The 21,370-nt window shown below is 37.1% G+C and overlaps 1 protein-coding gene across 1 annotated transcript in view; it reads right to left on the bottom strand.

Moving 5' to 3' along the window:
- SMC1B (structural maintenance of chromosomes 1B) overlaps nucleotides 1-21,370 on the bottom strand; it is a 77,215-nt gene that overhangs the window by 33,806 nt on the left and 22,039 nt on the right. The window contains exons 8-12 of the mRNA XM_045779628.2: nucleotides 16,543-16,625; nucleotides 15,758-15,965; nucleotides 13,101-13,286; nucleotides 11,540-11,719; nucleotides 3,443-3,589 (exon numbers count right to left, since the gene is read on the bottom strand). Coding sequence (XP_045635584.1) covers nucleotides 3,443-3,589; nucleotides 11,540-11,719; nucleotides 13,101-13,286; nucleotides 15,758-15,965; nucleotides 16,543-16,625 — 804 coding nt within the window. The remainder of the gene's footprint in view (nucleotides 1-3,442; nucleotides 3,590-11,539; nucleotides 11,720-13,100; nucleotides 13,287-15,757; nucleotides 15,966-16,542; nucleotides 16,626-21,370) is intronic.

Below are 21,370 nucleotides of genomic sequence, written 5' to 3'. Positions count from 1 at the left end.
TCCTACTCAGGCAGATGCATTTTTCTTTTACTACATTGCTGAATTCTCTATACTGGTATTTAATTCAGGAATTATGCACTTATACTCACAGGGAAAGTCATTCTCCCGTTCTATATTTTTGTAGGATCTTTCTAATATTTGAAATTAAAGTTATACTAACTTTATAAAATAAACTGGCAAGTTTCCATTTTTTTCTAGACTGGCTTAATTAAGATTAGAATTGTATTAGAACTCAGCTATAAACCCATGAGGCACCAGAATCTTTGTTTGAATTGTAGTAAAATACATACAAGATAAAGTTTGGCATCTTTACCATTTAAAGTGTACAGCTCTGTAGGGTTTAAGTGCATCACTTCTGCTGTGCAGCCCGTCTCCACAAGTCTTTGCATCTTGCAAAACTGAAACCCTGTGCCCACTGAACAACTCTCCATTCTCCTCTCCCCTCAGCCCCCGGCACCCACCTTTCTACTTTCTGTCTCCACGAATCTGATGACCCTAAAGACCTCATGTAAGTAGAATCATACCGTACTTGTCTTGTTGTGACAGGCTGATCTCACGTAGCATAACGTCCATCCATCATGGAGCACGTGTTCGTATGTTCTACATTTTTAAGGCTGAATATTTCATTGTACGTACAGAACACATTTGTCTGCTCGTCCACTAATGCACCCTTGGGTTGCTTCTACTTTTTGTCTATTGTGAATAATGCTCTTACGACCGTAGGTGTATGCCTATCTCTTCTTCACCCTGCTCTAAATTCCTTGGAGCATATACCCGGAAGTGGAATTACTGGATCACTCAGTAACTTTATTTTGAATTTTTTGAGTCACCACAATACTGTTTTCCATAGCTGCTATTTTAGGTTCCTGATGTGTTTTTTCAATGGTGGGTCACTCAACTAACAGTGGCTTAAAAAAAAAAAATGTGGGTTTATTATTCTCACACAAAAGCTGTCTAGGGTAATGCAGTTCCTCAACAATGGCATCGAGCTTTTAGCTTCTCAGAACAATGGTCTTATCCTCATGCTTGCTGTCTCTTGATACAAGATGGCTGCTGCATCTCCAGGCCTCCTGACTGCATTCCAATAAAGAAGAAGAAAATGCAGCAGATAATATCTATACTTTCATTTATAGCTCTAAAACTGTCATATGACCACTGGTAGCTACAATGAAACTTGGGAAATCAAGTTGGTTTTTTTTTTTTGTTTGTTTGTTTGTTTGTTTTTATGATTCTTTAGTAAAGCCCAGAAAGAAAAGAAGATGTTGTGAATAGGGACTGGGCCAGCAGACTACACCACTGCCTGCCATTGACTAACTTCAAATGTCCCACTTCTTTTTGGTCAATCTTTATTTATGTATTTATTTTTATTTTTAATTATGTATATTTGAAACTCTTCCATTTCTTTCAGATTTTTAATCGTTTTATTATATAGTTATTTGCTTATAAATTCTCTTTAAATTATTTTAATTTTTTCATTCCCAGTCTATTTTTGCTTCTAACTTTTCCTCCCTTTATTAGAGTTGCAAAAAGTTTATTATTATCAGTCTTTCAAAAGAACAGCTTTTAGATTCACTGGTCCCTTTCCTATTTTGGTTTGTTCTCCAATTTCAGCTTTAAAAATTCCATTATAAGTTTTTGTTGATTATTTTGTGGTTGTTGTTGTTCTAGTTTCTTAAAGTAATAAATGTCCTGATATCTCATCCTTTTTAATAATGAAGGTATTCCCTTTTGATGCAGTTTATATATGTCTCAAAGACTTCCCGTTTACCACTTTCGAGATATTTTGTAATGTGCCTTTTGATTACTTCTTTGACCCCCAAACCATCTACAAGGGCATTTCTTAATTTCTATGCAAACAAAAATTTTTTAGTCTCTACTTCTAACTTCATTAAATTATAATCAAGATGACCTTTCACAAAGCTACTGAGGTTTCCATTATGGACAAGCATATAATCAGTTTTTAAAGTTTTTCATGGATAGTCTAATATCTCACATTTATGGAGCACTTACCAGTGTTCTATCAAGTTTGCCTTTATTAACCTGCTTAACCCTTTCAACAGCGCTATGAAAGAGGTGTTATTGTTATCCCCACTCTCAGTCCAGGGGCCAGAGAGGATGCTGGCTACGAAGAAACTGGGGCGTGATGGAAAAGTCCTGTGATTGTGGGGGCAATTACATGACTACAAACTTTGTCCAAACTTACTGAATCGCATGCTAAAAATGGGTGGCGTTTATTGTATATAAATTATACCTCAATTAACCCAAAGAAAAGTCAAACAATATATTTACAACATATATGACTAAGAACTAATTTACTCATTATACAAATAATTCTTAGAGCAGGTAATAAAATAATAAGTAACCTAATAGAAAAATGTGCTCAGGAGATAAATAAGCAGTGTGAAAATTACAAAGAACCAATAAAATAAGGAGAAATGCTCAACCTCAGGTATAATTTAAGAAACGTATACTCAAACAGTTGGATCATATATATGTATTTTTTACCAATCGGATTAGCAAAGATGGACATATCTGCTAATATTTCATGTTGCAATCCAGGGACATATACTACTACAGGTGTTCTTTTGATGGGAACTTAGTAACACCTATCGATAGTTTAAATATATATATCCTTAGACCCAGAAATTCCACATATAGGAATTCATCTTAGAGATATATTTATACAAATAAAGACATTTTAAATAATAATAACAAACATTTATATAGTACTCACACATGCCAGTAACTGTTTTAAGTATTTTAACTGGATTATATAATCTAATCCTTAAAATAACCCTTAAAGGAAGATACTTTTATTAAACCCATTTTACAGGTGGGAAACTTGGGGGTACAAAGAGATTAGGTAACTTGCCCAAGGTCCTATTGCTAGTAAGTAGCAGAACCAGAATTGAAACTCAGGCAGCGTGGCTACAGAATTTACACTCCTAGGTACTATATATTCTCCTTCTCTAAAGAATGTTTAATGATGCCTCATTTGTAACAGCAAAACCCAAAATGTCCATTATTAGAGACTGGTTAAGTAAACACAACCTATACAATGAAATACCAGGCAGGATTCGGTAAAAATAAGTGGTTTTCTGTATGCTAAGATAAAAACATGTCCGTGTTATAATGTTAAATGAAAAAGCTTGTTGCAAACACTATTTGTAGCAAAAGCCTGTTAGAAAACAAACAGGAAAAATAATACATATACTTGCATATACAGAGGAAATTTCCAGAGGCTATATATCAAACTGTGTTTAGCAAATAAGACTGAGATGTGAGGATAGGTAAGAGAAAGATTTTTGTTTTAACTTTATTCTATTTTGCTTTACTTGAATTTTTTTAAAGTATAGGCATGGTACCTTTATTACCATAAAAATTAGTTTAAAAACACAATTATTCTACTTAGTGTTCCACGACTTTTACAGCATGGGCCTACCTTTAATTCCTGGATCAGCTGGGCTCTTCTGTCTCTTAAGTTCTTTATCTCCTTCTCATCCCAGCATCTAGCCTTGTATCTTAAGTCACTTGATCCTCCAGAGATCACCCCAGATTTTAAAAATAATGTTCCATCAAGAGCTACTGTCTGTAAAATTAAAAATATGTCATCCTGGAGAAATGTACATAAGGAAGACAAAAATAGGACATAATATGGAAATTTTTACAGCTGAGAATTTATAGATGAGAAAACCACTTCCTGAAATTTACTAATTAAATACCTAGTTTATGAAGGGACATTAGCCAGTAAACAAACTACAAATACAACATCCTGTTTTGCTAAGGCCCAAAGCAATTCTAGACAACAAATTAGCAGCAGTTAAAAAGGTTCAAAATAAGTTGTATATTGGGGCGCCTGGGTGGCTCAGTCAGTTAAGCTTCTGCCTTTGGCTCAGGTCAAGATCCCAGGGTCCTGGGGTCAAATCCTGCATCAGGCTCCCTACTCCGTGGGGAGCCTGTTTCTGCTTCTCCCTCTGCCTCTGGTGAATGAAAAAAATCTTAAAAAAAAGAAAAAGAGTCTTTAAAAAAATAAATTGTATATTAGTTCCGAACATGTTCAATATTGAGAAGCAAACACCAAGGATATTTGTATTTAATATCAAATAGTTTGTATTATATAATCTATATTTTGAAGAATTTGTTATCACATGTCAATAGCATATCATGGAAAATAGCCTTAGCAACTCTAGGATACCAAACATAGCACATTCTCCAAGGTGCATAGGAAACTGGGACCAAGAAGAAAATTTAAATGGAGTCAAAGGTATAAAATAGCTTCAAGTTTATAGTCCTGTGATTAAGTATACCTTTATGGAATAAATGATTCTTAATGTTTTGCAAATGTTTCTAATTATTTACTGAAAGCAGGAGGGGACCCCCTGTGGAAGACTAAAACCAGCAATGTGAGCTTAGGGGAAAAAAGCCAACAAACAGGAATCTCATTCATTCCTTCATTCAGACAAACATTCCCTGCGTGCTACTGTGTTTGAGACATTCTGTACTGACACCGGAGCAACCGAAGGGAGTGACAGATGGTACTGACCTCCAGGGAATCATGCTAGTAGGGAAAGAGACATATTATTACAACAGAAAGTGAGGAGAAGCTGGAATCATACTCAGAGTAATCTAGACGCATAAAACTGGGGGGGGGGGGGTCCCAACACAGCCGCTCCACAGAAGGCTTCCTGAGGAGGGGAAGGTTTTCAGTATACCATATCAGAGGAACTAGTTAGAAGTTAGCTATATTCAGCAGAAAACTCAGTTTCTTTCTCTCTGATAATTACAGAGGCCCACATTCCAGGGTTTGTGTGGTGGCTCCATAGTCAGCAAAACCCAGACTCCTGACAGAATACTGCTCTGCCATCCTTAGTATTTGGACTACTCTTTGAGGGAGATAGCCTTTTTATTTTCTGGAAGGCCTTAGGGGCTCCCTTCCTTCCCAGTTGTTAGCCTGGCAATGAGTTTGCTCATTGGGTCTGAAATGGTGCTTTGGAAAACACTAGATCTTTACTGGATAGCAACAGCAGAGGCGTGGAAAGTGAGCTCCTAACAGGAAGCTCTCTCTGGTGGGGAAGGCAGTTAGTTTCCCTGACCAGGAAGCCCACTGTTACACACTCCACTGACTCCTCCAAATTCTCCATAAAAATGTAGCGCGGTCTGGAGGGAGCATCCCTCTCCTGGAACACTTTTAGCTCATGCTATTTCTGCCTGGCCAAACCATACCTCTCTTGAATGAAAGGTGAAGGTCCATGTAGGCTCCTCTGCTTTTAAGTTCTCCATAAAGCTTACCTTACTATGTGACTATGTGTCACTATAGATGTGTGTGTCAGTATCTCTTATGTGACAATTTTCAAAGTCATTTTGTAGTCCAGGAGAATCCTACAGCTCCAGTTATTGTGTTCATGTTTCAAGAAAGAAGGTAAAAGGGTTCTAGTAAGAAACTTTCCTGGCAGGCCTACCGATGACTGCCATTTACTTCCAGTAGCCCGTCCTAGATTGTTACACAGTAAGATCAGGTTTCTGTTAGCAAGGATAAAAGGGAGAGGGGTACTAAGCAGGCAACTGCAGTCTCTGACACAGAAAGGTAGGAGGTAGTTCGGAAATGGGCAGCAGCAGAACGTTGGCAGTGGGGCACGGACACACAAACAGATAGTTTGTGTGCATGTGTCACAGGGGTGGCGTAAGGAAAGAGGGAACATAAAGAGTTTGGAATTCCTAGAAGGTAAAGTGTGAGTTAAGGAAATAGCTTAGAGGTGAGGCTAGCAGGCAGGGCAGATGGTGGAGCTCTTTGTGTGCCCTCATAGGAAGAATGGGGATTGAGTGCAATTGAGGACTGATGGGAGTTTACGGAGGGCACCGAGTTGGACTAGCACTGAATGGGGTGAGAGCGCACTGGAGAGAGAAATGGTCAGACAGGAACTTTAAATAGACCACTCCGGCAACTATTTGGAAAATGGGTTGGTCCAAGTGAGCTAGAGGTGATGGTAAGAAATCAGCCAATAATAGCTAGCATGAAGAAAAGGAAAAAGATTTGAGAAATGTTTAGGAGGTATAATCAGAAAAGCCTGGGTATTACAGAGGTTACAAGGAAATCCTTAAGGAAAAACCAGAACTTCATTTGGCTAGAAGAGTGGTAGCAAAAATTAAATACAGGAGATCAAGATTTAGAAAGAACATAAATTTAGACATGCTGATTTTACAGTGCTTGTGGGCTAATAATATTTTACTTATTTATTTATAAGGTATATCTTGATTATTTTTGGAAAGAAATTAGATTTTATAAATTATAATAAAGATTATTATAATAAATATAAATATGCATAAGACAGCTACAAATACTAGAGATAAATTATTCTAGGGGAAAAAAGAACCAAGTATAATAATCCAGACTGTTATAATGAGAAATCACTGAATTCAATTAAGCAGGTAGAAAAAGAAAGATTATTCAATATATGATGTTGGGACAGGTAATTAACCATTTAGGGGAAAGCTAATACCTACATCTAACAATACACATCAAAATAAATCTCGGATTAAAATTAAACTACAGATGTGGAGAACTCGTTCTTTCTGATAGCTGAGTAATATTCCATTGTATATATGGACCACAGCTTCTTAATCCAGTCGTCTGTTGAAGGGCATCTTGGCTCCTTCCACGATTTAGCTATTGTGGACAGTGCTGCTATGAACACTGGGGTGCATATGGCCCTTCTCTTCACTACGGTACTAGAGGAGATAATGCTAAGTGAAATAAGTCAAGCAGAGAAAGACAATTATCATATGATTTCTCTCATCTATGGAACATAAGAACTAGGAAGATCGGTAGGGGAAGAAAGGGATAAAGAAAGGGGGGGCAATCAGAAGGGGGAATGAAGCATGGGAGACAATGGACTCTGAGAAACAAACTGAGGGCCTCAGAGGGGAGGGGGGTGGGGGAATGGGATAGACCGGTGATGGGTAGTAAGGAGGGCACGTATTGCATGGTGCACTGGGTGTTATACGCAACTAATGAATCATCGAACTTTACATCAGAAACCAGGGATGTACTGTATGGGTGACTAACAATAAAAAAACATTAAAATAAAAAAAAAATTAAACTACAGAAGTCGTACCACCAAAAAAAGTGACGAAAAGTTAATACATATTTGATCTCACAGTAAAGACCCAATTATACATGTAAAAACAAAACTTACAAAAGTTAAGGGATAAAACTGATTTCTAAATAAATAGCATAGGCATGATAGAGTCTGGATGCCGGATTTAGCAAACAGAAATAAGCATGCCCAACTAAATGTGAATTTCAGATAAACAATGAATAGTTTTTGAATATAAGTATGTCCGAATATCTTCTTTGGCAACTCTATTCTAGAAGACAAGTTAGGGATGGTTTTCGTTTTCCTTTTTAATCTCTGTTTTCCAAAAATTCTAAACTGCACATTTATTAACTCCTATTTATGATATAAAAACCAAACGTAATACTGACAAAAAACCTCCACAGGGGCCGGCTTGGAAAGAAGTGTATCAAGAACTCTGAGCTTCTAAGAACCTGCCACACTGTGTGTGGGATTACAGTGCCAGCACCCTATTCCCAGCCACCAAACTCAGGCAAGTCAACTTCTCCTCTTTGAGCAGGGGGTACAAACAATGCTTTTCTGAGGTTCTTTTTACTTTATTGCTTGGTTGGCTGTTGCTGTTGTTATTGCAACCATTTATATTGCATATACTGTGCTCGATGTAGTGCATATATGCTATTTGATTCCATGTTCACAAGCCTATGAAGTAGATATTATCTCCACTTTATAGATAGGGGCTAAAAGATATTAGGTAACTTGCCTAAGGCCATACACAGGGACTGAAGTCCAAGTTGGTCAAATATCTATCCCATGTTGTCAACCACGTTATATACCTCCCTCATTTCCAAAAACGTAGTGAGCAACAATTCATAGAATTTATGGATCTTAGGGGTTTTAATAGTTCCTGGGTTTATTGAAACAATTTATTTCTTCTAAAGGTAAATGTAATCTCGGATAACCTATTTTCATTTGACTTACAGTCAAATTCCTATTCCCGAAGGACTATGATTTTTATCTCCAGCCTGTAATTTCCTTGATTTACAGCTTACATTAGTTGGCCGAGGCAGTAGTCCTATGCCTACGTTGGGGGTTACATTTCTGAAAAATAACTTGGCTGATACAACTGGGATTTCATTTAAAATAAGGCGTTGGAGGAATTTTTAAATAACATTAAATAAAAGTTCAAGAGAGTATGGTACGGGGTAGAAAAAAAATTCTTTGGCATTAAAAACTTATTCTGCAGGATTACCAATCATTCCACTGACTCAACCTCAACTGTTTCAAGAAATAGTGTTTCAGTGTTATAAACTGCTAAGATAGATTCTATAATTTTTATGTTATGTGAATTATACATATTTTTAAAGTTGCCTTTCATTGGTATGTAAAATAATATACTTTAACATTTTATTTCTGAATGGATAAGATAGTCACATATTTCAAAGTCCAAAAGATACAAGACTGTAGAGTGAAAAACTCCCCTGGTCCTTGCCACCCATGTGCCCTCCCAAGAAGTAATCAATGCTGTGAATTTCTTATGGATTCTCCCAGAAATGTTTTTGCATAAACAGATACATGCATACATCTCTTGTTTCCCCATTGTTTTACACAGATGGTAACATACTATACACTAGTCTACGTATTACTTTTTTAAAAAACTGAACAGATCTTGGAGATCGTCTCATACTTGTATATAAAAAACTTCATTCTTATTTAAGGTTGCATGGTATTCCATTCTATGAAAGCACTATAATTTTATTGAACTAGTCTTATCTGGATTGTTTCCAGTTTTTCCTGTTACACAAAATGGTTTAATAAGTAAGTCTTGTGTATTATAATTTCATATACTTGTGAGTTTATCTGTACGTGAAGTTCCTAAAAACCTCAACTGGTAGAACTGCGCTTCGTGGAGCTGATACAAATTTATACTCCCACAGCAGTAAATGGGAGGGCCTCTTTCCTCATAAACTGTTATCAAACTTTTTTTAATGCTGGTCAATCTGACAAGGTGAAAATAGTATTTCAGGGTAATTTTAATGGGCATTTCCCATATTTTAAGTGAGGAGGCATTTTCATATTTAAGACCAATTTTATTTCCTTTTATAAAATAAGTTTATTCATATCCTTTGTCCATTTTTCTACTTTGTGTTCTTTTCCTCATTGATTTATAGGACAATTTGCTCTTTACTGTGAACTGTAAATGTTTTCCCTGGTTTGCCATGTCTTTTGATTTTGCTTATGGTGGTTTTTGCCATGCAGAATTTTTTTAGGTTTATGTGAATGTACCCACCTTTTATAGCTTTTGAGTTTGTCATATTAAAAAGGTCTTACTATTTCTGACATTAAGAATACATTCCCCATGCTTTCTCTCAGTATACTTACAATTTCATTTCTTACATTTATACTCAAATCCATCTGAAATGTACTCTGATACAAAGTATGAAGTTCAGGTTCAGCCATATTCTGTTCCAGATGGTACCATTTTTTTTTCAACCTACTGTACCCTGCATTTTATTCTCTTGTTCAATGTGTGTAATTTTTGGAAAAATGATCTTCTCATGAATTACAAGCTAGTTAATGACATTTTTCTGGGTCTATTTTTCGCTACACCATATTAAAAGGGCAAAGCATAAATAGAGCTTTTCTGTATACTTTTTTGAGTAACAATCACCCAGTCTATGGGAGAGGAAACAAATAATTGTTGTTTCTCTGGTTATGAGGAAGGAATGGAATAATCACATGTATTCAAGTATATTCCAGATTTTAAAATTTTGTTATGTAAATTTAAAAAATATTTAAAAATTGAGTTATCATAAAAATCTTGATGACCAAACTATAGCTAGAACTGCTGTAACTTATATTATGTAGTTTATATATACTGTATGTAGTTTATATATAAAATATCATTTTGTGATTTCACTTGCAGTATTTTAATTAAAAAAATTCTAAAACATGCTGTCAAATCTATAGAAAGATAATCAAGTCTGTGGAAAACCAAAAGCACAAATGAAGACATCAGATGATTTCTGTGAAAATGTGACATCTATCCAAATGTTTTACACATCCTAAAACAGAGAAAATTCTGTAAGTGGAATAATAATCATAGGAAGAAGGTAAAAGTCCCTGGAATATATTGAAGATACAAATAAAACAAATGAAGCAGATTAAAATCTTGAAATAATGAACAGAAAACAAGATACAGTCTAGAGGAGTAAGGCATTAGTTACTGTGAACACGATGCAAGCCATAAAAGTTTGTTGAATGAAGGAAAGAATAAACAGCCTTATCTTCATGTGACTTCTTTAAATTGACCACACAAATCTTCAAAAGTCAATATTAAAAACATATTTTACAAAGATACAAAACTCAATTATAGCATAATTAGGTAGCAAAATACGATACCTTAGTAGCTCACTTATTATACCTCCTTAAATTTAATATGTAGAAATCAATGACAGTGATTACTAAAACAGTGATTGAATTCTCATTAAGATTACTGGCAGAAGTACTAAAACGTCTGAGAAATTAATCATGTTAGATAAGTAAATAAGTTTAATACTGAAAATTTCTACTTTTCATAAGAATAGCCTGTTTTGCATTAATTTGCAACGTGCAAATTAACTACCAAGTAAAAAAAAAAGACCAGCACTTTGTGAGAGCTATCTGCTGGGCACTCAAATGGCGCTGTGCGCGTTATTACTGAATTTACAAAATAGGTACTATTAGTTCCCCAATTTTAGATGAGAAAATTAGAGGTCTAGAGATCAGCTTGAGGTCATGTAATTAATCACTAAGTAGCAACACCGGTCTTACCTCATACCTTATGCTCTTGGATACTAGGTTATACTTCATCATAAATGTAGTTAAAAACAAAACAAAACCATGTCAGGTAATTTGAAGAATTTAACATTGCTTAACTAAATACAAATTACTTGACCGAGTAAAACAGTATTTTAAAAATTAAAATCATTGCCTTGAGATTAGGATTCAGTAACCTCATTTCAATTGTGCTATTTTTATAACTTTAAATGTGTTAAAACCTTGAACATGTAAAAAGACAGTGTCTGCATTAAGCTATGGGGGAATTAAAGTAAATAACTAAAATCTTTCTCCTGGTATTCAGAAACACACACATTAAATATGTGAATGCCAGGAAAAATCAGAGATTCACCAAGGACATTTACTGCATACCAAGTAAAAAAAAATTAACTGCTTTAGGTTATGATTGTAACAAATCTAATTTCCAAAATATAATTTATGGTAATGGGGAATACTATAGAAATTAATTTTTTGAAAACTCAACTGAACATTATACCAATCACTAAAGCCATAACTGTCTTAGGTTCTATGTTGGCTTTCCTTCTAAAAGAGAGCATATGAAAGTATACATAGACGCTTGTGTGTGTATAGTACGTTAGTCTTATAAATACTACTTCAAGTTATCCCAAAGTATGATGTAAGCCTCTTACTTTCCGTCTCTCAGGTCCACCGAATGCAATATGCCTCGCTTCCTCCACAGTCTCACAGACAAGGCCATTTCCACACACAAACTGAATTACTTTCTTCAGCTGAGGAAACTGGGTCTTTATGACATCAATCACCATTTTACAGCCTTTAATTTCCCTTAATCTTTCATTGATTGGCTTGATCTAAAAGGTTAACAAATACTTGATATATTAGATACACTAAAATAAAAACCAAATAGTACATCCTCAAAAAGCATAAATAAGCCTAACAGCAAAAAAAAAAAATTAACAGTGCGTACTTACATATAATAGAATTTTCATAAGAACCTGATGAACTATATATCCCAACAGTGGCTCATGTAACATTTAAAGAAAATACACTTCAGCAAAAGCCGGAAGACATGATTTCCAGATTCAACTCTGCCACCGACCAGTTAGGACAAAGCAATGCATGAGAAATGTTCCACACTCTCAAAATTAGAAAGTCTAGTGGGAGATAATACCCATTTACACATGTGTCAAAAGAGTGGCACATCATGGAACTCAGAAAATCATTTTAGGCTTAAATGACCAGGAAAGCCTTCAGACCTTCTTTGACATGACTTCTAAGCTGGGTTGTGTAAATAGATCTAAAAAAAAGTGTCTGTAATGATTACTGAAGAACAGCAAGAATGACCTCATTTTTATAAGAAACCAGTGAGAGCTAATGACAAGCAGGGATGAGAGTTAAATGCAGGGCAGTCCAAGTCTAGGGCACAGGCTCTAACTGCTGTGCACATCGCCTGCAGCTCTGGGTCTTGAAAGCTGGATTAAGTAGAGCATTTTCTTTAGTAGGCAATAAGAAACGAGTGAAGGACATCAGCTATGATAATGGCAAAGTTCCTGCTGCAGGAATTTACTCTGGATACTCTAAGGCCTCTCAATACGTACTTAAGGCCCAAAATTTAGTCTGTTCCACCAAGGGCTGATATGTGTTTACTGCAATGTGTATAAATCTGTGATTGTGTATTTAACAGTCGAGACCCAGGGTTGGCATTTCATGGACGGACCATATGTCTTAACTGTTCCTATAGTTTGCTATAGAACAAAATTAATTGCTGGCTAGTATTCAGGGTGGTATACTGCTAGAGTAATGTCCTCAAAATCATCAAGGTAGAATTACGGCGAAACTAAATTAGGAAGAAACGACATTAAATCAAGAATTATTATTCTTGGGTGGCTCAGTTGGTTAAGCATCTGCCTTCGGCTCAGGTCATGATCCTGGGGTCCTGGGATCAAGTCCCACATCCAGCTCCTTGCTCAGCGGGGAGCCTGCTTCTCCCTCACCTTGGCCCCCCCCCCACTCATGCGCTCTCGCTCTCAAATAAATAAAAATCTTAAAAAAAAAAAAGAGACTTATTGTTCTTTGCCTAACAATACATTAACACCAGCCATTTGAATGACTAACCGGCATCCAAGCTACGGTTGTTTTCAATCAGTACCATAATTTTAGGCAATAAAGACGTACTTTAAAAGACAAGATTTTATCACTACTAAGTGCTAATAAGCATTACAAATTTCTTACATCAAGGTAATCTAGAGCAAGGAATGTCTCCGGTTCAGCTCTTTCTTCCTTCAGAAATCGAATACAATCTTTTGCTACCTTTTCAGAGGTGACAACAATGGCAACCATGTATCGGCCAAAAAGTTTAGTAACGGCCAGCTGGTATTTCTTATGAATAGGATGACAGAGGTCAAGTAGTCTTCCAAACTTAGCAGGTTTCAAAAAAGGAGAAAAATAAACACATTATTCAGGAACATGTAATTCATTGTTTCTTATGTAACAAAGCATAACAGACCAAAAACTAATTTTATAAAAGCACAAACATATTTGAACAGAGTCTTCTTCAAACGGACATAGGTTTCATCATGAAGCATCCGTTTAGGTGTAACACTTCATGTAAGAGAAGACTAGTGAGGAGGGATTGGCCTTACCAAGGTATTAAAATATTTTACAAGGCTGTTGTAACTAAATAGTATTCACCCACTCTCTCAGTTATTAAATAAGAGTCAATGAGGTGCCTACTCCATGCAGATACTCAGCTAGACACTGTGAACATTACTGAACAATACAGGCACTCTCTGACCTCGCCCAGCTTTCAGTCTAGTAGGGAAGAAAGATAAATAATAATTATGAGCACGTACAAAATAGAGCAATAATACACACTATGATAAAGCACAGAGTGCTCTGAGAGTGTGTAACAGGGACCTGGCTGACCTGAGAGGTCAGGGGAATCTTCCTACAAAGAAGTGTTATCTGAGGTCTGAAGACTGGTCAAGAATTAATTAGGCTGAACATCAACACCTTTACTAGACAATGTCAGAACGTCAACCATCCTGTATCAATGCTCCCCAGAATACCAGAAGATTCAATTTTACATCTTTCTACTCTTTCTTCATTTGATAGGTGCTACTTCAGGAATACCAATTTATGATAGACCATCATTGTCTTTAATATTTATTATCCTGCTCTTTGTTTTTTCCTTCTCCATTGACCTGTGATTAACTCAAACCTTATTCCTAGGTCAGTAATTTGATTTTCAGCTGTGTAACCCATTCTCCTTGCTACTTACAATTTATTAGTTCAGTAATACTGCTTGTTCTTGATTCGTTTTCATAGCTCTACATTTTACTTTTTGTTTTAGCTCATGTGTGAATCTGGTTTTATGAATTCAAGCTCTTATTAAATTGTCCCTGGCACAAATTATTTATGGGGGATTTTGTTCTGTAACCTTCTTCCAGACTAGGCTCTTAGACTTCTAAATGCTTTTTAAATTACTCTCTTTATTGTTATATGGACCTATAGGTGCCATATTGATTCTTTTCACCTTGCTTATGTTTAAGGTGGGCAGCTCTGTTCAGACTGTGAAGTTGCTGTGGTGGATAACTGTTTTGACTGCTCACCTAGAACTGAGATGGTAATCTCCTCTGAGCAACAGGTGATGGACCAGGTGTTTTCTGTTCTAGCTTCTCAGAATTTTCTGTTCTATTTCCTAGCATCTCAGGGCTTGGAGGACAGGGGCAAGTAAGAGCTGCGTTGAGGCTGTGCATATCTTTCGTTTGAATACCTGAGTTTTACTCTTTCTTCTGTGTTTTTCCTTACCAAGTTTCCTCTACCATGGGGGAGAAGGGAAAATCCCATTTTTGGGAAAGGGCTTTGAACTGGCCTTCACTTCCACCTAAGAACATCAGAGGTTCATGTTCCCCGATTCACCAGTTTTTTAGCCAAAAGGAAACAAATACGTATGTGTTTGGTTTTTTGCTAGATTAAGGGATACTAGGTGAGAATTCTCAGGAAGTAATCAATTTGTTAGTTTTCCTTCTGCAGTTAAGAACAAGAAATGTTATCGTTGAATTTTTCTTTTTTTAATCATGGACTATCACCATTTTCTGAAGTTCTGGCATTAGATGTAATAGCCGTTTCCATTTTTGGCTGTTAAACTCATTTTTAAAATTAGTTTTGCCATTTCCTTTGGTATCGGGGGGAAGGATTCTGTGATCTAGCCTTACTCCTTCCTCCATCACGAACTAGAAGTCAAGACCAGTTTCAAAACAGTTCAAGTGGTTAACAGTATCAAAAGCTCAAAGTAGGCCCTCATAAACTAAGGACTGCCCAATTTACATTGGAGTTAGTGACATGAGAGTCAGATGCCACAACCCTAATGCCAGAGGAAATAATTCTGTGAGGCTGACACCCCAAGCAATAGGTTAGATATTGCTGTATCTGAGCTAATGAAATACATTAGCAAAAGTGAATACACTATTAGCTTTACAGAATAAAAATTCATTATTTCAAAAGTATGCCAGTGAGGTCCACTGAAAAAATATTTAAAAAAAATTGAAACCATGAAGAACATGCAGTTTGAGGCTATCTGCCTGGGGTGGGAGGGCTAGATTATTTTATGGCACCCACGTCCTGTGGGGATACTGGCTGTAACTTAGACTTTCTAGATAATATGTTCATGTCAATGTTTCTCTCCAATCATTGCTTATCTATAGACACGGTTGGAAGTTATTTAAATTTTGTTGCAATTATTTACTATTATGTTTTAAATATAAATAATCAAACACAAAACTAAATGATTCCTGAAATAATTCTGCTTCCTAATAATGGTAACATTTCTAATCCCAAATAAGAAAGCTTAGCCTTTTTGTTTCAATTAACTATTCATTTCTAATTACCACAGAATCTGGGTAAAGCCTCTTAAGGTGCCCCAGAACCTCCGCTCTCTTTTGCTGACGGTTCCCCTCATGGGTGTCAATTCCGGCATTCTGTAGTTCGCTTCTAATGAGATTCAATTCTTCATTAACTTCAGACATTCTTGATTTTGTGTTTTCAATTTCACCCACTAGGGTTTCCTCTTGCTGTTTTTTCTCTTTCAAGCAATCCCTACATAATAATAACAATAAATTACATAGCAAAAAGAAAAAACAAAATTTAATTACAAGATATATTACACTGTGGTCTGGCATCACAGGGGAACAGAATAGTGCTTATCAATTTTAAATGATGAAAAATACAATAAAATAAGCCTATCACCAGATATGGTCAAAGAGATTTTGATCATTCTTTGTTGATTCAGAAGATACGTATTTCTGAATACTGAGAAAGTTAAGGATAGATCGCTATAACCAGAGCAGTCATTGTGGGCTTAGAAGTAAGTAAACGCCAATGAAAAAGAAAGTCCTGGTGGTAGGATACTTAGGTCATATCAGCTTTCATGACCTAACTTTTATTATAAAATATCAATACCAAAATTTCACCACTTGGAAGTTTATTTTTTTCAAAACTTAAATATTGTATTGATTTATGTGGTTAGGTATAATTTTTAATTATCTACAATGAAATGAAAAAAACGGAGGACTGAGAACATTAGGATACAGTCGGTGGAAGCTTTCATTTCATGAATATCCCACAAATATACCAGACCCTTGAGACATGAGAAAGCCGTAAGAACTGTACCCACGTGCATGTTTTTGTATACTCCTCTAACTTCTCTATTCGTTTTTTATGATCTTCTATCTGTTCTTTTATTTGTTTCAGATTTTCCTAAAATAGGAAAAAAAACATAAAATCAATATCAGCAACTCCAAACAAAGTTATTTTTCACTACATTCCTAGAAATTACTGTAGAATTGTAAGGTGTTCTAAGTTTGAAGTATATCAAATTTAACCTTATGAAAACACTCATAGAGCAATGTTTAACCCTGAAAAGGCAGTAAGGCACAGAGCTTTGTGGCCATAAGAGTCAAGGTTCAAATCCTGGCTTCACCATTTACTAGATATCTGATCTCCGGTAAGCTTACTCTGGTAACTTCCAACTCTAAGGGTTGATTTTCAAAGATCTCACGGATTTCATATGTGTCCCTCAAACTAATTCATTCAATAAATATTTATTCCCTGGCTACCATGTACTAGGAACCAGAGATATAATAATGAACAGAAAGGGTGCCTGGGTGGCTCAGTCGGTTGAGCATCTGACTCGTGATTTCAGCTCATGATCTCATGGGTTCCTTCGTCGGGAAGTTTGCTTGGGATCCTCTCTCTCCTGCTTTCTCTGCCCCTCCCCCCACTTGTGTGCACTCTCTCTCTCAAATAAATAAATAAATCTCAAAAAAAAAAAAAAAAAAAAAAAAAGAAACCAAACAAAAAACCGAACAGGATAGAGTCTCTGCTCTCAAAGACTGAGGGCTGGTGGGAGGCAGACAATTACACGGTGATTCCAGGACAGTGACTTGGTGTTACAATAGCATAGGAACCTGGAAGGCAACAATGGGCTTGTGGGACCAAGACTTCACAAAAGTCTTGCTCCATTCACTTTATCACTAAATACAAGTACTGTGCTAGCCTTCGGTTGGTTTTCTCTAACCTCTCCCCTGTTCACCCTGTGCACTACAACAAGATTAACCTTCCTTACTGCATTACTAAGTGATCTAAAACCAGGAGTGCACCAAAGTAAAAAACGATTCTTTTTCAGTGTATAATACCAGGAAAGAGAAGAAATGCCAATTTCCATGTGGAAAAGGACAAACATATTCTATAAAGATAATTATGTCATTTTACTCATGTGTAATCCAACTTCACTGAATGAACACTTCCTGTGCCAGGTGTCAGAGTTATGAGAACAAGCAACACACAGTTCCTTTTCTCTAGGACTCACACATTTTGAAATGAAAGTCCCCATACTGAAATTCTATTATCTCACTTAAGAATTCCATTCGAAGGAGGAAAAACAAGATTAATGAGGAATACCAAGTTAAGTCGACTGGAAACAACTGCCTCTGCCTTTTCTCTGGCCACTCTCAGGGCTTGTATCCTGCCGGCTGAGTTCCTTCATGGTCATTACTTACAGGTCAGGTGGGTCTCTTCAGGGTCACCACCTGTTATGCAAGGAGCTCAGAACAAACTTCAGATATGGCTTAGCTTAAACAATGGGCTTTACTGGAGCACCTGGGCGGCTCAGTAGGTTAAGAATCAGACTCGATTTTGGCCCAGGTCATGATCTCAAGGTCATGAGACTGAACCCAGCATCCAGCTCCACCCCACTTAAGATTCCCTTTCTCCCTCTGCCCCACCCCACTGCTCGCACATGTGCGCGTGCTCGCTCTCGTGTTCTCTCTCTCTTGAAAAAAACATGAAATAAATGGGCTTTGCTGAAGAAAATGTAAAAGGCCAGGGTCATCATACAGAGAAGTGTGTCGGGGACTGGGTGTCCTCCTCAATACATAATAGGGGATAATCAGACTGTCTTGGTACCAGGCACTCTGGATTTGAGATGCCAGTTGTCTGGGAAAACCAAACACTGCCCAGCACCTAGTGACCTCAGATTCTGTGGTTAAGTTAAGCTCCTCCTGTCCCAGAAGGGAGCCACCAGTCCTGTGGGAAATGGAGTATGGGTAAGATTTCTCCATCTCTCTCCAACCTGACATGTTCTTCTTCTTCTACTCATGTTTTTGTATTCAAAAGACAACTGCAACTCAACCACCACTTACTGATATCTAAGTACAAGGTTCACAATGGACAGTTATAAATCCTGCCTTTAAGAGGCTTCCAGTCTAGCAGAACCGTAACAGTTAGCTGCTTTTTTCCTCAATCTGATAAAAGCCCTTAGATTAAGCACAATGGGTGATTAGATGAGGAAGAAATTATTTACAGGTTTTTGGTGGGGAGGAAAAAGCGGACCAGAGAAGGCTTTGTGGTGTGGGTAGCTACAGAATTTAATAGGTAAAGAGGAGCAGGTTTTTCCAAAACTAGCATGTACAAAGGCAAAAATGTACCATGAGTATTTGTTGAAATCCGTGTACAATTTTACAACGTGACACTGCACAAGTGATTTAAAAGTCGGTACTGCTCTGGTACTACATCTGTTTTTGTCCCTCCACAGAATGTCCTCTCTTCCACTCATGATTATCAAATAGTTCACCTTTCCTACTTGTTACATTTTCATCTGCCAACTCACAACAAGACTAAGATGAGAGGCAGTACAGTGTAGGGGTTGAGAAGACTCACTCTGGAGACAAAGTGTTTGGAACCAAATCCCAGCTTCTCCACTTACTAGTTCAGTCAAGTTAACCATCTTGTGCCTCGATTCCTTCATCTGTGAAATTCCTTAGGTCAACAAATATTTACTGATTATCTGCTATAGATAAGGAACTATTCCAGACACTTGGGATGTATCAGTGAACAAAACAAAGATCCCTCCCTGCTTTGTGGAGTTTACATTCTAGAGGGGGAAGGCAGACAAATATAATATGTAAATTAAATCGTGTGCTAGGATAAATGCTATGGGAGAAACCGAGGTGGGGCAAGGGGAGCAGAAGTGCAGTGGGGACTGTAAGTTTAAACAGGGCAGTCAGGATAGGCCTCATTGAGAAGGCAACATTTGAGAAAAGACTTGCAGGAAGCGAGGGAGTTAAAAATGAAGAAATGTAGGGAAAGCATGTTCCAAGCAGAGGAATAACCCGTGCCAAAGGCCCAAAGGCAGAAATACGTCTGATATGTTCCAGAGGCCAGTACAGCTAGATCACAGAGAATAAGAGCAAGAACAGGAAAAGAGATTTGAAAGGCCAATTGGGGTGGGAGAGGTGAACAAATCAGGTAGGTCTATGTAGGGCACTCAAGAACCTTGACTTAAACTTTATGCATGATGGTGAGCCACTGCAGGACTTAAAGAGCAAGTTTCATGATCTGACCTAGATATTAAAACCATTTCTTTGGTTCTGTGCTGAGACTGTTGTGGAGGAGGTAAGAGTGGAAACGAGGAAATCTCGCAGGCTACCACAGTGGTCTAAACAACAAAAAGATGGTGACTTGGAACAGCAGCAGTGGAGAGAAGTGATATGATTTTTGGTATACTTTGAAGTAGGAGCCAGAAGAATTTCCTAAGAGAGTCAAAAAATAACTTTTCTGGTCTAAGCAACCAGTAAGACTGAATTGTCCTCACATAAAATGAGCAGGATCATGTGCAGGAAGCATTCGGGTGCGAAGATCAGAAGGTCAGCTGGGATTTAGGTTGGAGGTATCTAGTTAACATCCAGAATGGGGCTGCTGACAAAGCAGCTGCATGTATGAGGTTGTGAGCAAGAAACACAAATTTAGGAGTCATCAGCAGATACTTCAAGCTATGAGAATATAGATCACCCAGGCAGAGAATGTAGAAAAGAGGAAAAACCAGGATGAGAACATAATAATACTAATATCTACTTCATCAAATTGTTTGAGGATTTAATAAATTGGGTTCATAGCAAGGCTGTAAACATGGTATATACACGGTCTGTACAAATAAACACTACATAACAATATTATTGCTGCTATCTCTGGAAACTGTCAGACCCGTTTCCAGAGACATATTTCATTTTGAAATCCCAATCCACAGCTTCTTCAACTCTACCCTAGAGCAAATACCTGCTCTATAGTATTGTGAGACATACAGGAGCTAATGAATGCAAAGTGCCTAGCAAAGTAATCAATAAATACTTTTACTCTAAATTGCAAAATTTCCATTAAATTCCAAATATCCACATATAAATCAAATGTATGTATATTTCCATGTATATAGGGAATATAATAACCATTTCCCTTTACAATTCTTATCAGAAATGGTCCTGTTTTCAGGATGGCTCACTGACCCCATAAAATATCACAAGCTGTTATCACTGCTGAATGCCACAGTAATAATTTTACAGGCCAATTCTCAGTCTTTGGAAAAGGAGGTCAGGAGGGATAGAGGGAAAGACCAACTAGTTCATACATCATCACACTCCCTTTCGTCTTGTTCCACCTACCGATCTCTGTGAGGTAGACGCATCTGTCCTCATCATACACATGAAGAAATCAAAGCTCAGAGAAGTGAAATAATTTAGTTATGTCTCAAGATTACACAGGTCAGGGATAGAACAAGACTGGCAGGAAGCCAGGTCTCCCTTACTCCGGGTGGGGAACATGGTCGTGCTGTCTTGCTGGTCACTTCCTGTGTAGAGTATCAAGCTCCTCTTGGGCTGTGTCCTTAATGTTCCCACAGGACTTTGCATTCACCTCTATTATGATACGTGTTTGTTTTTTCCCTTTATCAAGTCTCCTCCTCACCTTACTGGACTACAATACATGTAAGAACAAAAACTGTATGGTCTGCCCTTGCCCGTCACTACACAGATATGTAGAAAATACTTGCTGGTCACATGAATGAAGGCACTGTCTACTTCTACCTTAGACCACCATGAAAGAGACCAGAATGGCACTAAGCAGCAAAACGGGAATCTAGAATTTTTTTAATTAATTGCTTATGTCTAGTGTAA

This window comes from Ursus americanus, chromosome 17 (genome assembly GCF_024610735.1).
Source record: "Ursus americanus isolate L20-20 chromosome 17, mUrsAme1.1.p, whole genome shotgun sequence".
In the NCBI taxonomy this organism is placed as follows: Eukaryota; Metazoa; Chordata; class Mammalia; order Carnivora; family Ursidae; genus Ursus; species Ursus americanus.
The sequence above is the reverse complement of the archived record's forward strand: the minus strand, read 5'-3'. Positions and strand labels throughout refer to the sequence as shown.